A 15,381-nucleotide genomic window follows, 5' to 3' on the forward strand; every position below is an offset into this window, starting at 1 on the left:
GTGCCCCGGTGTGAGCGCTTTGCCCCAGGGAGTGACCCTTGGGGCTGGGCCTCACAGAGAACAGTGTGCAGGGATGGGCAGGTCTGAGCCCCTCTCCCACCCTGGAGAGAGACTGGGGGGCAGCTCTGAGCCCCACCCCCCGAGAGATGGGGGGCACGGCTGAGCCCCTCTCCCACCCTGGAGAGAGACTGGGGGGCAGCTCTGAGCCCCACTCCCCGAGAGATGGGGGGCACGTCTGAGCCCCTCTCCCACCCTGGAGAGAGCCGGGGGTGGGGAGGGGCAGCTCTAAGCCCCTCCCCCCGGAGAGAGACGGTGGATGGACGGAGAGGCAAATCTGATCCTTCCCCCGCCACGGTGTAGAAAAAGAGGTAAGCCCCGCCCCGCCCCGCCCAGCCCCTCCGCCGCTGTCACGTGACACCGTCTTTCCTCCTTTGCTGCTCCTCGGCGGGGGCGGGGAGATGGTTTCCTAGGCGACGGCAGAGGCTGGAGTACACAGAGCTCTCCGCTTTCCGCCCGCTCCGGCCCTGCGCACATCGGGTCATCCGAGGCTCAGGTACGTGACTGCCCGTGGTGGCAACATTCCCACCCCTACCCCACAGGGGGTGTCCCCTGCCTGCCCCCCCTTCCTACCCCTCACTCTCAAAGGGGGATGTCCCTCGCCTGGGTCCCCACAGGGAGTGTCCCCCTCCTGGGCCCACCCTTCTCTCCCCCGCCCCCCAAAGGGGGTGTCCCCCGCCTGGGCCCCCCTTCTCTCCTCTGCCCCCCCAAAGAGGGTGTCCCTCCGCCTGGGCCCCCCCTTCCCACCCCTCACTCTCAAAGGGGGATGTCCCTCGCCTGGGTCCCCCCTTACCACCCCCACAGGGAGTGTCCCCCTCCTGGGCCTCCCTTCTCTCCCCTGCCCCCCAAAGGGGGTGTCCCCCGCCTGGGCCCACCCTTCTCTCCCCCGCCCCCCAAAGGGGGTGTCCCCCGCCTGGGCCCCCCTTCTCTCCCCTGCCCCCCCCAAAGAGGGTGTCCCTCCGCCTGGGCCCCCCCTTCCCACCCCTCACTCTCAAAGGGGGGTGTCCCTCGCCTGGGTCCCCCCTTATCACCCCCACAGGGGGTGTCCCCCACCTGGGCCTCCCTTCTCTCCCCTGCCCCCCAAAGGGAATGTCCCTCCACCTGGGCCCTCTCTTCCCACCCCTCACTTCCAAAAGGCATATTCCCAGGCTGGCACCCTTACCCCCTTTGCAGAGGCTGGGATCCCCAGAGTGGCACCCACCTTCCCAACACCCCTGACCCATGCCTGGCACCCTTCTTCCCAATTCTCTCCCCCTGACCTCTAAATGGGGTATCCCCTGCCTGTGCCCCCCCCCACGCCTATCTATTCCCAGGAAAGGTTTCAAGCCCCTGCTGCCTATGTTGTCTTCAGCTGTGCCCCCCACCCCAGCTGAATTAAGCCTCCTCTTCATGAAATCCAAAATAGTGAAGGAGTGGGGATGCTTTCCTTTCCTGACCTGATACCCCCAGGGCACAGGACTGTGAGAGGTTGCTGATGGAAGACCCAGTAGTTATTGTTTTCCCCTCTGCATCAGTCATGAACTGATACCAATTGACATTGTGCCAGCAGGACATTGCCTTGATAGAGGTGAAGTTAGAGATTAAGTAGGTGGCGTTTTTCCTTCACTAGTACAGAAATAATGCCCCCCAAACTGCGCCAGAAGTTATGATGCTGTTGGGTTTGTCATCTTTTGGATGAGTTGGGAAAAAACACATTGATTCTCTGTAGTTCTTTATGATCCCCAAAGTAGCAGGGTTAGCTCTGGGATTCTATCTACATTCTAACTCTTATCTCATTCAATTCCACCTATTTCAATTTCCCCAGCACTTTCAACTGGATAAAATATTCTTCATTTCCAGCCTTACACTACTGGGTAGAGATACTTTGTGTTAAATATTGCAGCAGCATTTCAAAGGTGACTGGAATGATCCGTTGTGTGTAGTCTGTACATATTTCATTAAATAAAGTGTGTAAAGTGCTTTCAGATTCTTGGAGAAGAAAGTTATGATGTAAATTACAATATTGTTTATACTAATATCAAGCTGATAACGTTAAGGATTAGCTAATGTAACTGTATGAGATCACTTAGAAAATGTGTGTAACAAAAAAGTGGTCCATTCTCAGCAGGACATTTCTGTTATGTTTTGATGAGTTCAGCATATTTTCATATCTGCATGAGGGTTCTTTACCTCTTAATTTGAGAATTTCCTTCTTGAGGAATAATGAATTTATGAAATGTTATGGCTAGTTTTAAGGTGCCTTTCCTTTACTTTTATTAACAGCAAGAGCAACAAATTAAAAAGGCAGATACTACAGATATGTGTGTTAACGCAACAAAATACAAGGTCAAACATCTAGGAACAAGGAGTGCAGCCTATACCATAGTGCTCAAACAACTTAACATGAGCTCCCAGCATGGTACTGTGGGGTAAAAGGACTTTAATGTATAAATAGGAGAGTAGTGAGCAGGAATAGATAGGTAATTTTTATCTCTGTATATAGCATTGGTGAGACTGATACTGGCATACTGCATATAGTTCTATTGTCCATCATTGAAAAATTGAAGAGAAAAGAGAGTCACTAAAATGGTACGGGGCTGCAGAAAGTGCCTTACAATGAGAAACTTAAATAATTCAATCTATTCAGTTTATGAAAAAGAAGATTAAGAGGTATAAGTACCTTCATGGGGAGAAAATACTGAGTAGTAAAGGTCTCTTTAAAGTAGGTGAGAAAGGCATAACAAGTATCAATATGTGGAACTTAAAATCAGACAAATTCAAGGGCAAAATAAGGCACACATTTTTAATAGTGAGCGTGATTAACCATTGGAACAAACTATCAAGGGAAGTAGTAGATTCTCCATCGCCTGATGTCTTTAAGTCAAAACTGGACGCTTTCTGGACAACATGTTTTAGTCAAATATGAGTTAGTAGGTTCATTACAGGGGTGACTGGATAAAATTCTTTGGTCTGTATTATACAAGAGGTCATGTTAGATGATCAACCTTAAAATCTGTGTTCTCTTCTGACTTTAAACTCTATGAATATAATTAAAAAAGTAATTATTCCAAACATTCAGGACACTGCTAATTTTCTTCCATTAACGTAACTGTGATCCTGTGAAAGACACACCTGTTGGAACTGTATCTATTTGGAACTGAGATTTTTTTCCCCTCAATTTATTTGAAAGTCTATGGCTTTTAAATTGTGTGGGTGGATACACAACAGATAATTGTATTGTCATTCTTTCAAGCAGATGCTCTACTATGTTTGCTCTTAAATACTCAGAAAATGATCCAAATTGATAACCAAAACACAGAGGAAATAATTAAAGAGCTGGTAAGATTTTTGTTATTGTTATTTTTTAACTCTCAAAATGTCAGTCACTGTTAATATTTTTGCCAAAACTATGCAGGGCCGGCGCTTCCATTTAGGCGACCTAGGCAGTCGCCTAGGGCACTAGGATTTGGGAGAGCGGCAGACTGCTCTGGTGGACCTCCCACAGGCATGCCCGTGGACGGTCCGCTGGTCCCGCGGCTCCGGTGAAGCATCCGCAGGCATGCCTGCGGCAGGTCCACTGGAGCTGCGGGGCCAGCGGACCATCCGCAGGAACGCCTGCGGCATGTCCACCTGAGTCGCGGGACCGGTGAGCTGGCCCTGCGCCTAGGGTGCCAAAAACCCTCGCGCCGCTCCTGAAACTATGTAGTAATATATACTTCTCTAACAATGTGATCAGTGCCGGATTCTCACTCCTGGACTGTTCAGAGGGCAGTACATGGCATACAATGACAACAGGGGTCTGCAAGGGTCAAAAACCTTGTGAATGATGGGAGGGCGACTAGTCCCATGCTAAGAAATAAAATCCCAGGAGTGAGACTCTTGCAAGAGGATATAGTCAGAGAAGCAAAATCTCCAGGTAATTTTCCCTTTGTCCCTTTTTGTTGTGAAGTATAGTGCAGAGATAGTCAAATATATGGACATAAGCTTTAGTAACGTAATTGAACAAAATAAACCCAGCAGCCTTTAATCAAGACAAGTTCTTAAAGCCTGTCTTGCACCAGGTAAGTTAATGGAAGCTTTGCCACTGACTCAGTTGGAAGCCGGATCAGGTCATTAGTGAAGCTAATGGGAGTTTTACCTGGTAGGTACTGAAGGAAGAGCCTCCACAGTATTTATTCTTTTTTTTGGAAAAGTTGTGTTTTGCTATTTTGTCATGTTTAGAATTTTAATTAAATTTTATGTAACTTTTTTTTCTGGACAAAGACTTGTCTCTACTATAGCTACACTGGTGGTGGCATGAAGGGTATGTGTAGCTACATGATGCAGTCAATAGCAAGCTGCATCCATGCTGCAGTGTGTACATGTGGCAGTGAAAGGCTTTCCCCTGCCTGATTCTTTCCCAGCTGTGGAGAAGAGCTCCAGCAGGAGTATTTCTTTGCAGGGAAAGGCTGCAGCAGCAGGCAGGCAGCAGGACACTACTCTGTTAAAAACAGTAGTGTAGATGGGGAGGCATGTCTTGGGCAAGTAGAGATCCACGTAGGGTATGTATTTTTGTATAACCCGCACCCATCAGGCATGTCTTTACTTGTGTTACCTGCTCAAAATTCTCTTACTCACATTCTCTAGGGGCACCGACCTTTATCCTGTTCCCCGGACTCAGGCATAATCCTGTTAATTTAGCAAAGAATCCTGTGGCACCTTATAGACTAACAGATGTTTTGGAGCATGAGCTTTCGTGGGTGAATACCCACTTCCTCAGATGCATGTAGTGGAAATTTCCAGGGACAGGTATATATATGCTAGCAAGCAAGCTAGAGATAACGAGGTCAGTTCAATCAGGGAGGATGAGGCCCTGTTCTAGCAGTTGAGGTGTGAAAACCAAGAGAGGAGAAACTGGTTCTGTAGATGTCAGATGCAGATGAGGTGTGAAAACCAGTTGAAGTGTGAAAACCAGTGAGGGTGTGGCTGATCTGGTTAGGTCCTGTGGTGGTGTCGCTGGTGTAGATATGTGGGCAGAGTTGGCATCGAGGTTTGTTGCATGGATTGGTTCCTGAGCTAGAGTTATTATGGTGCGGTGTGCAGTTACTGGTGAGAATATGTTTCAGGTTGGCAGGTTGTCTGTGGGCAAGGACTGGCCTGCCACCCAAGGCCTGTGAAAGTGTGGGATCATTGTCCAGAATGGGTTGTAGATCCTTGATGATGCGTTGGAGGGTTTTTAGCTGGGGGCTGTATGTGATGGCCAGTGGAGTCCTGTTGGTTTCTTTCTTGGGTTTGTCTTGCAGTAGGAGGCTTCTAGGTACACGTCTGGCTCTGTTGATCTGTTTCCTTATTTCCTCGTGCGGGTGTTGTAGTTTTGAGAATGCTTGGTGGAGATTTTGTAGGTGTTGGTCTCTGTCTGAGGGGTTAGAGCAGATGCGGTTGTACCTCAGTGCTTGGCTGTAGACAATGGATCGTGTGGTGTGTCCGGGATGGAAGCTGGAGGCATGAAGGTAGGCATAGCGGTCGGCAGGTTTTCGATATAGGGTGGTGTTAATGTGACCATCACTTATTTGCACCGTGGTGTCAAGAAAGTGGACCTCCCGTGTAGATTGGTCCAGGCTGAGGTTGATGGTGGGGTGGAAGCTGTTGAAATCGTGGTGGAATTTTTCCAGAGTCTCCTTCCCATGAGTCCAGATGATGAAGATGTCATCAATGTAGCGTAGGTAGAGAAGGGGCGTGAGTGGACGAGAGCTGAGGAAGCGTTGTTCCAGGTCGGCCATAAAGATATTGGCATATTGTGGGGCCATGCGGGTGCCCATAGCAGTGCCACTGATCTGGAGATATATATTGTCATCAAATGTGAAATAGTTGTGTGTAAGTATAAAGGCACAGAGCTCAGCAGCCAGTTGTGCTGTGGCATCATCAGGGATAGTGTTCCTGACAGCTTGTATTCCATCTGTGTGTGGGATGTTTGTGTAGAGAGCCTCTACATCCATGGTGGCTAGGATGGTGTTTTCTGGGAGGTGACCAATGCATTGTAGTTTCCTCAGGAAATCAGTGGTGTCACGGAGATAGCTGGGAGTGCTGGTGGCATAGGGTCTGAGTAGAGAGTCCATATATCCAGACAGTCCTTCAGTGAGAGTGCCAATGTCCGAGATGATGGGGCGTCCAGGATTTCCGGGTTTGTGGATCTTGGGTAGTAGATAGAATAACCTTGGTCGGGGCTCTAGGGGTATGTTGATTTCTTCTGGTGTTAGTGTAGGGAGTGTCCTGAGTAGATGCTGTAGTTTCTTAGCGTATTCCTCAGTGGGATCTGAGGGAAGTGGCCTGTAGAATTTGGTATTGGAGAGTTGTCTGGCGGCCTCCTTTTGGTAGTCAGACCTGTTCATGATGACAACGGCACCTCCTTTATCAGCCTCTTTGATGATAATATCAGGGTGGTTTCTGAGGCTGTGGATAGCATTGCGTTCTGCACGACTTAGGTTGTGAGGCAAGCGATGTTGTTGTTCCACGATTTCTGCCTGTGCACGCTGGCGGAAGCATTCAATGTATAGGTTCAGACTGTCATTTCGACCCTCAGGAGGAGTCCATGTGGAGTTCTTCTTCTTGTGCTGTTGGTGGGAGGGCACCTGTGTATCAGTGCACTGTTCAGTGTTGTCCTGGAAGTATTCTTTGAGTCGGAGACGGCGAAAGTAGGCTTCCAGATCGCCACAGAACTGTATCATGTTGGTGGGGGTGGCAGGGCAGAAAGAGAGTCCCCGAGATCGGACAGACTTTTCTTCTGGGCTGAGTGTGTAGCTGGATAGATTGACGATATTGCTGGGTGGGTTAGGGATACCACGATTGTGGCCCCATGTGGCAGGTAGGAGTTTAGACAGCTTACAGTCCTTTTTCCTTTGTAGAGAGGTGAAGTGAGTAATGTAGATCTCCTGTCTTATTCTAGTGAAGTCCGTTTGTATAGAAGTTTGGTTATTAATGAGAGTCTCTAGGTTGGAGAGCTCTTTTCTGATGTTTTCCTGTTTGCTGTATAGGATGCTGATCAGGTGGTTCCTCAGTTTTTTTGATAGAGTATGGCATAATCTCTCACTGTGGTCTGTGTAGTACGTAGATAGCAGTGGATTTTTTACCTTTAGTCCATTTGGTATGATGTCCATCCGTTTGCATTTGGAAAGGAAGATGATATCTGTCTGTATTTGTGCAAGCTTCTTCATGAGGTTGATGGATTTCCACTCCATATGGCTAAATGCAGTGCTTTGCATGGTGTCAAGTATCAGAGGGGTAGCCGTGTTAGTCTGGATCTGTAAAAGCAGCAAAGAATCCTGTGGCACCTTATAGACTAACAGACGTTTTGGAGCATGAGCTTTCGTGGGTGAATACCCACTTCCTCAGATGCATGTGGTGGAGTTGCCATCACAGGACCTAACCAGATCAGCCACACCATCACTAGTTTTCACCATAATAACTCTAGCTCAGGAACCAATCCATGCAACAAACCTTGATGCCAACTCTGTCCACATATCTACACCCGCAACACCATCATAGGACCTAACGAGATGAGCCACACCATCACTGGTTCATTCACCTGCATATCCACCAATGTAATATACGCCATCATATGCCAGCAATGCCCCTCTGCTATGTACATCGGCCAAACTGGACAGTCTCTACGGAAAAGGATAAATGGACACAAATCAGACATTAGGAATGCCAATATACAAAAACCTGTAGGAGAGCACTTCAACCTCCCTGGCCACACTATAGCAGACCTTAAGGTGGCCATCCTGCAGCAAAAAAACTTCAGGACCAGACTTCAAAGAGAAACTGCTGAGCTTCAGTTCATCTGCAAATTTGACACCATCAGCTCAGGATTGAACAAAGACTGTGAATGGCTTGCCAACTACAGAACCAGTTTCTCCTCTCTTGGTTTTCACACCTCAACTGCTAGAACAGGACCTCATCCTCCCTGATTGAACTGACCTCGTTATCTCTAGCTTGCTTGCTAGCATATATATACCTGTCCCTGGAAATTTCCACTACATGCATCTGAGGAAGTGGGTATTCACCCACGAAAGCTCATGCTCCAAAACGTCTGTTAGTCTATAAGGTGCCACAGGATTCTTTGCTGCTTTTACAGATCCAGACTAACACAGCTACCCCTCTGATACCTGTTAATTTAGGTACCCACTCTTACCCTTCTGTGGGCTTGTAATCCTACACTCTTTGGCTGTGTGGGGTCTTTTACTAGTGAAAGAGACTTACACAGTAATATCCTACTTAATCTTTATTAGCAATTATCAAAACAGAATGCACACGCTACACATACAATGCTCACCACTCCCAATAAGACAGATTAACTTTTACTGATGGCCAGTCAGGATCAGGTCATCAGAAGCTGGAGTCCCCCAGCACGGTGTGGTTGGCAGGGTGTTGAGGTCTGGCAGCTCTGATTTTGTGGCTGTGTCCTGGAGTTGGTTCCCGAGAACTTCCTTTTGGACCCCCGTTTATATAGTGAAGCTTGAGTCACGCTTAGCTCTACCTTAACCAATCATTTTACTAAGATATTTCTAAACAATTCTCCAGCCAATCTTATGCCACCACCTTAATTGATTTACAACCAGCAAAATTAATTATGTAACAGACAGAAACAATGAAAGAACCGGACAGAGACCACACAGATAAACAATAGAGAAGTGGGGACCATAAAGACAAAACAAGAAATGGGGATTTTACAACCACAACTATTGATAAGTGATTGCTTGCTCGACAGAATGCTATCAAACTAAGTTTTCTTTAACCACCTTAAGAACTATTTCTTTATTTGGTGATGGTGGGTGCTATTAGGACAGGATCGCCTTCTTAACAGCCTGATATTACATTGTTTTAATGTAATTTAGATGGAATATGAGAATGTGACTTTCTGCTTCTTTGCTGCTACTCTCTTAATATGGCTGCAGACAAAGGCCTTAGGCCTTACAATATGGCTACAGGAAAAGGCTTTTTCCTTACACTAGCCTAATAAGTGTCTCCCTATCTACGCTGCTGTTTATATCCATGGTGGGGGAGGAGGGGGGGCTACCCAAGTATATACTTTACACGCCGTTGAAAGAAGTATGCAGTGTAGACGTACCCTATAATTCATTTGAACCAGGTACTCCAGAACTGAAAAAATAGCTTATTGATCCACTACACCATATATTCCTTTTATCATATAAATATAGTTTTAAATGGAAATGTATTTTGGTGCTTTTTATAATATACTCGTTCATAAGCCGAATTTTTTTAGTAAAAAAGGGATGCACCAGAGAAGGGGGTCGGCTTATGAACAGGTATAGAGAGGGAGAGGTGGGACACAGCCCCTCCCCCCAACAGAGGAGCAAGGAGAGGCAGCACAGCCAGCAGAGACAGAATGGAAAAGGCAGGGCCAGAGTCTCTCTGCTCCTGGCCACGCTGCTCTCCCCGCAGCCTCTGAAGCAGCTGCAGCTGTGGGGCTGGCAGGCTGCAGCCCTGCCGCTCGGTGCCCCCCCCCCACTCCCCGAGCAGGCTGTGGGTGCACCGCACAGCCCACCAGAGCACGCTGTGGCTGTGCCACCCGGCCCAGCCCACTGGAACATGCTGCAACCGTGCCACTCGTCTGTCCTGCTGGAGCAGGCTGCAGCCAGGTCAGACACATCCTCCCCTGGCCCTCCCCAGATAATGTGGGAAGGGAAGGGGAGAGTGTGGGGGTCCTGTGCTAGGGGTGGGGTCATGTGTGGGGTGGTCACAAGGGTTACTCCCCTGACTCCCAGCTACTCCCCCACCAAAAAAATTTTCCTACCAGTTGCTGTCCCAGCCTGTCAGGGTAAGCAGCTGGCACACCGGGACACTTTGCGGACGCTCAAGGTAAACAAGCCATCTTGGCCCACCAGTGGCTTATCCTGGTGGCCCGGGAGCCAAAGTTTGCTGACCCCTGAATTATAGGGTCGGCTTATGAACAGGTTATAAAAATGTTCCATTTTTACTTATCCATCTTGCGGGGGGGGAGGGTCAGCTTATAAAGAAACCGGCTTATGATCAAGTATATATGGTACATTAGGATGCAATTGGATATTTTGATAATGAAACAAGGTGCATTTTGTAGCTAGAGCTGAACTTTGTGTTTTGTGAATGAAAAACTAAACATAATATGTGGCCAAAAACTTTATGGAGTTGCATACATACTTGAAGATGAGGGTAGAAGGGGTGGGACTTTTCAGGGTCACGAATAACAATTAAGCACGTACCTCCAGTTGACTTTCAGTGGGAGTTGGGCATTCTCCTCCAAAATGCATTTTTCATACCAGAGAAATAAAAAGAGCGGTAATAGCTGTGCTTTATTTGCAGTGCACTTCTAATGGATTGTCTTATGAGAAAATTGATCAAGAGGGACCGGAAACATCTACACTGGAGATGTTTTTCTCAGGTTATCCCAAGATAGTAGGCATGTCATTTTTTCCAAATTTAACAACTCTCACTCTTGTTGGACAAAGCATTCAGAAGATTTCAGACCTGGAGTATTGTCCATTACTCAGAAACCTGTGGATTGCTGAATGTTGCTTAACAGTAAGTTAACTCTATGACTTTTCTTTTTAGGTAACTCATCAGATTCTGATTCCCTTACTCACACTGAATAGCACATTCCTCCACAGGTAGTCCCACTGATGTCAATCTGTCTACTCAAGGAGTAAGGTACTACTCGCTGTGAGTAAAGGGTTCAGAATCTGACACTCTATTATCTGTAATCACACTGGTTGTTAAACAGAATAGGTTCTGTTTTAGAGGATGATCACGTTACCTCTTTTGATAATTTTAATATTCTTGCATTGTGGAACCCCACTGTTGTTTGTCGGTTTTTTAAAAGTTATTTTAGAGAGTACAAACTATTTTTTAGGAAACTGATAAGAAAATTGTTTTCTTGAAAATTATATCGTTTTAAAAGAACCACTTTGACATTCATCAAGAAGTGCTCCAGCAGCTACTGCTTTTTCTTTGTGGGCCATATCCAAAGCCCACTGAAGTCAGTGGGAGTCTTTTCATTTAGACAATGAGCATTGAATTAAGCCCTCTAAGATGACTTGCCACGTTGCTCTCTAGTTTTCTGTATAGATATACAGAATGTTAACGAGCAGGATGCCTTTCTTCCTTGTTGTTCATTGAGAATTAATACATCTTCCTCTACGGCAGAAAATTGATGGTCTACAACACTGCACTAATTTGGAAAAGCTTTACCTGTACTACAATGAAATTTCTACAATTGAAAATCTGGAGACCCTAATGAAGCTGGAGGTAATTTGGTTGAACAATAACCAAATTAAGGAAATACAGGTGAGACTTCCCCCCCCCCCCCCGAATTCCTTCTAGCTAATCCATTCTATTTACACCACAGAGATCCTATAGTATCTGAATACAACTTATAAACCAGGCTATCTTTTAAGGCTGTTGAACCACAAAAAGGTCTGACTTAAACCCACTGTCATAAAGAGTTAGGGCTGAAACATCAAGAACTAATGGCATATGCTATGGTATACTGCATATACATAACAAATAAAATCAAGCACTTTTCTGAGACCTCTGCATTTCCTAGGCATACCAAGATGATTTCAGGAAGGGATTTGAGCTTTAAATCTGAGTTTTCTTGTTTTTGCAGGTTTTTATCAGGACCTCAGAATTATGTCAATGCTTTTTTTGCAATTTAATTTCCATTTTAATAGTTTTTTAGTAAAAAAGGTAAAAAAAAAAAAACAACAACCCACCACCTAAAACTGTCTCATGGAGGAGAAATATGGGAACAAGCCATCAGCCAGAGAGTTAGAGGCCCATTAAGCCAAAAGACTATTTCAAACATCCCACAGAAAATGGTGATCCTATGGAGAAGAGGAGGAGGGCTGCTCTAGAGTCTTCAGTGATGTGGGTGATTGATACAAGAAGCCTTCTGCTTCCTCAGGCCTTTCATAACTTCTTCCAGTTAAAAACAAAAATCCCCAAAGTTGGGAATCTGCCTATTTCTTCCGACCTGGCTGCACTAGTTCTGGGTACTACTACTGCATGGGCTAAATAGCTCTGGGTAGCAGAAAATAATAGATCTCAAGACTGAGAAGCAGAGAGCATAGGAGGAGGAGAGCTCTTTTGCAGAGGCCTTTGCTGTCCGATATACTCTAGTTTCCTGAAATTAGATTTTGCACAGCTTGAAGAGTCACTAAGCTGTTTTGCTGGATTGGACCCCTTAGAGTTCTAGTTAGCAAAAGGCAGCGACTTTGAGTATCATAAACTGCTAAGTGAAAAATGGCAGAATCTATTAAAAATTAAGAACATTTGGCCTTGCCACTCACTTTACAGCCCAAGGGCACTTGCAGCCTTTAGAACATCCATGTGCCTTGTGGTCCTTGCTATCACTTGTTAAAATCAGAAGAACATTTTGCAGTTACTGCTTCCTTTCCTCATGGCGTTATGTCAAAGTAGCTTGTATGCACAAGTTCTACTAAAAATAAATGGATGCCAGTCCACTGCTAATCTTTAAGATGGAGTGCTCATCACAGAGCAAGTGAGAGCTCGTGCAGTCAGAGTGTTGTAAAGGGAGGAAAAAAGGCATGAACAAACCCTTCTGCCCGAGAGGACACACCTGCCGATCTTCCCCGAAGTGGAGAGAAGAGATAAGTCTCAGTCCCCATCTTCATATGAGTGTGAGAAACAGCAGAAGGAGGGAGATTCTGGGCTAAAATGAAGGTTTAGAGAGAAGGAAGAAATTGACAAGGGCAGATTAAACCAGGAGCCTTGGAATTTGGATACTATGTTCAGAGGGCTTCACAGGAAACAGAAATTCTGAGGTAGAGGAGTAAAGTGGCAGCATACCACACAACTCACTGGTGCTGGTTGATGCATATTGAAGTACCCTGGGCATAGGAGATTGAGTGAGAAGTGGAAGGAAAACAGGTGTGAATCCTAATGAGAGAAAGAATGGGGCTGATCTGGACTCTGAGACAACTTACTTTTTTGGTCGCATGGACATTAATGGAGAAAGAGGAAAGGCTGATGGGAATGGATAGAAAATGTAATACCGGAGAGATTACAGTGGCAGAGGATAGGGGTAGGGAGTGATAAAATAGGGGATAAGATAAGAAGAAGGGGAGATTAGTGCTGTGGAGAATGAGACAGAAAGTAGTAACTGAAGAGTTAGGGCTCAGGAAGAACAAAATGAAAAGAGACAATACATTAACATTGTTATTTATTAGACGGGTCACAATAAATAATGCTGGCATCTCATCCCAGGACATTATGATCTCCATCACACACAGAAATGATTGACATCACTACTGCATCCCACTGTGATATCCCAAGGCTGAGATATGGACTGAAGCCAAAAGTTAGTGAATACCCATGACATGGGGCATCATTCTGTTAGGTTTTTGTTTATCACTTGTGAAGCTAAAGAGCTGTCAGACTAAGTTTATTTTTAATTTTAGTATACAAGACTTTCCAAAGTAATTTATTTTGAGCAGCATTCATTGTCTATTTACATGCCAGGACAAAATGAAGCTTACAATAAAAGCTAATATTGTTGAATAAAAATGTGACTAAACCCTTACCAAATTATTTTTACATTGGAACGATCAGCCTTCTGATTTTTAGTCTATAGGACCTTCATTATTTGCAATATTGTATTAAATTGAAACTTTACCTTTTTTAATATTTACAGGGATTGCACACTCTACAGAATTTAAAGGAGCTCAATGTGGCTGGAAACTTAATATATAAAATTGGTAGGTCATATTTACCTGACGCCTGGCATTTCTGCATAGTAATTCTTACTGCTGTGAAGTCTGTATATGGACTTGATTCTGCTCCCATTCAAATCCACGGAAAACACCTATTGACTTGAATGGTGCAGAATCAAGCCCTGTGTGCCAGTTGCCGCTCCAACTGAAACCAGTGGCAAAACTCTCCTGGCCTAATTCTCATTTACATTAAAGCCCTTTAACACTGTTTCAGCTATGTAAAAGAGCCTTAAAATGGATATCAATGGAATGTGCACCCACTGTAAGGCTCCTTTACATTGCCTGAGTGGGGTAAATGGGCTTTAGTGTATATGAGAATCAGGTCTTTATTGACTTAAGTGAGAGTAGAATCAGGCACTGTATTTTTTTTAAACAGCAGCTAGTAAATCTGCTAATTTTTCTCAGATTCTTTTTTATGTTAGGTTTGGTTTTGAGTGGAAAAAGAAAAGGTTGCCCTGCATAAGATCTATTCACTTGTAATAATGAATTATAATCTTGTGTAATTATAGTCTGTGGTTAAAACTTATGTCTGATGAAAACGTGTACTTCACCAAGTACTGTAGGTGCAACCATGTTCTCTTGAATTATATGTGTCCTTGTGTTTTATTTTAGGAACTTGCTTTGACCCCAATGGACAATTGGAAAGATTAAACCTCTCTGGTAACAGAATATGTTCCTTCAAGGTATATTGAGGCTTCACATTTCATTTTTATGTTCTTTTAATTGTCACCTCAGTCTCAGTAACAATCAGGCTCTGGATTCTAGTTGATCAGTCCTGGTGGTTGGCGTGGTTGTTGAGGACAGGTACCAAGGGGGAAGCTAGATGTGGAGCTGAGGCTGGGCCAAGGGCAGTGCTGAAACTGGGGCCCAGGGACAAGCTCTGGGTCAGAATCCACAGACAAGCCAAATCAGGATCTTAGTCAGAGTCCAGAAGCAGGCTGAAGACTGATGCTGGGTTGGAGTCAGTCTGTGGGTCAGGAGGTGGGTGCAGGGCTGGAGCAAGGTTAAAACAGGGCTCAAACAAGTTTGAAGCCTGCTGGAACATGGCTTGGACTGGGACAGGATTGAGGACAGGCTGGAAACCTAGGGCACCTGTAACACTGCAAGGCAGCAGGAAGGTTCCTAGATGAGTGGTGCTGTTGCACAGACTAACTTGCGGCTCTGGCAGTGAGAGTGAAATTCCTATGCCTGAGGGGGTTCATCTGATCTGGGCCCTGCCCAGGGATAGGCTGCTGCAGAATACCTGAGGGATGAGTCGTTGCAGGCTCTGCTGGAGGGGTGTGTCATTGTACCTATTGAAGCTCTGGGGAACTGACACGGGGTGAGGAGACTGAGAGTGGGGATCAGACTCGGAAGGGAAGGGGACTGTGACTAGGAGTGGGAGGAAACTGGGATGAGAAGCCTGGGTGGAGAATAAGACTAGTAGGTGAGGAGAATGGGACTGGAACAGGGAGCTAGGGATGGAGAAGAGACAGGATTGGGACAGGGACATGTTGGAGGGGACAGGACATGTAATAGTCCTCAGAGGGCCAGGTAGTCTTGTGGGTAGCATACCCAGTTTCTGGTCTCTCACCTCCTG

The 15,381-nt window shown here is 45.7% G+C and overlaps 1 protein-coding gene across 6 annotated transcripts in view; it reads left to right on the forward strand.

Annotated features, from left to right (window-relative positions):
- Window positions 1-482: 482 nt before the first annotated feature.
- Window positions 483-15,381, forward strand: part of LRRC9 (leucine rich repeat containing 9) — an 86,166-nt gene continuing 71,267 nt past the window's right edge. For 4 of the 6 annotated variants that reach the window (XM_030558498.1, XM_030558501.1, XM_030558500.1 and 1 more), the window contains exons 1-6: window positions 483-553; window positions 3,293-3,375; window positions 10,375-10,593; window positions 11,215-11,355; window positions 13,724-13,787; window positions 14,415-14,485. In XM_030558498.1, the coding sequence (XP_030414358.1) occupies window positions 3,328-3,375; window positions 10,375-10,593; window positions 11,215-11,355; window positions 13,724-13,787; window positions 14,415-14,485 (543 nt within the window). In that variant the 5' untranslated portion in view covers window positions 483-553; window positions 3,293-3,327. Of the gene's footprint in view, window positions 554-1,898; window positions 1,953-3,292; window positions 3,376-10,374; window positions 10,594-11,214; window positions 11,356-13,296; window positions 13,391-13,723; window positions 13,788-14,414; window positions 14,486-15,381 lie in introns of those variants that run through there. The other 2 variants (XM_030558499.1, XM_030558502.1) reach the window with 2 other exon arrangements.

The sequence above is a fragment of the Gopherus evgoodei genome, chromosome 4, assembly GCF_007399415.2.
Source record: "Gopherus evgoodei ecotype Sinaloan lineage chromosome 4, rGopEvg1_v1.p, whole genome shotgun sequence".
In the NCBI taxonomy this organism is placed as follows: Eukaryota; Metazoa; Chordata; order Testudines; family Testudinidae; genus Gopherus; species Gopherus evgoodei.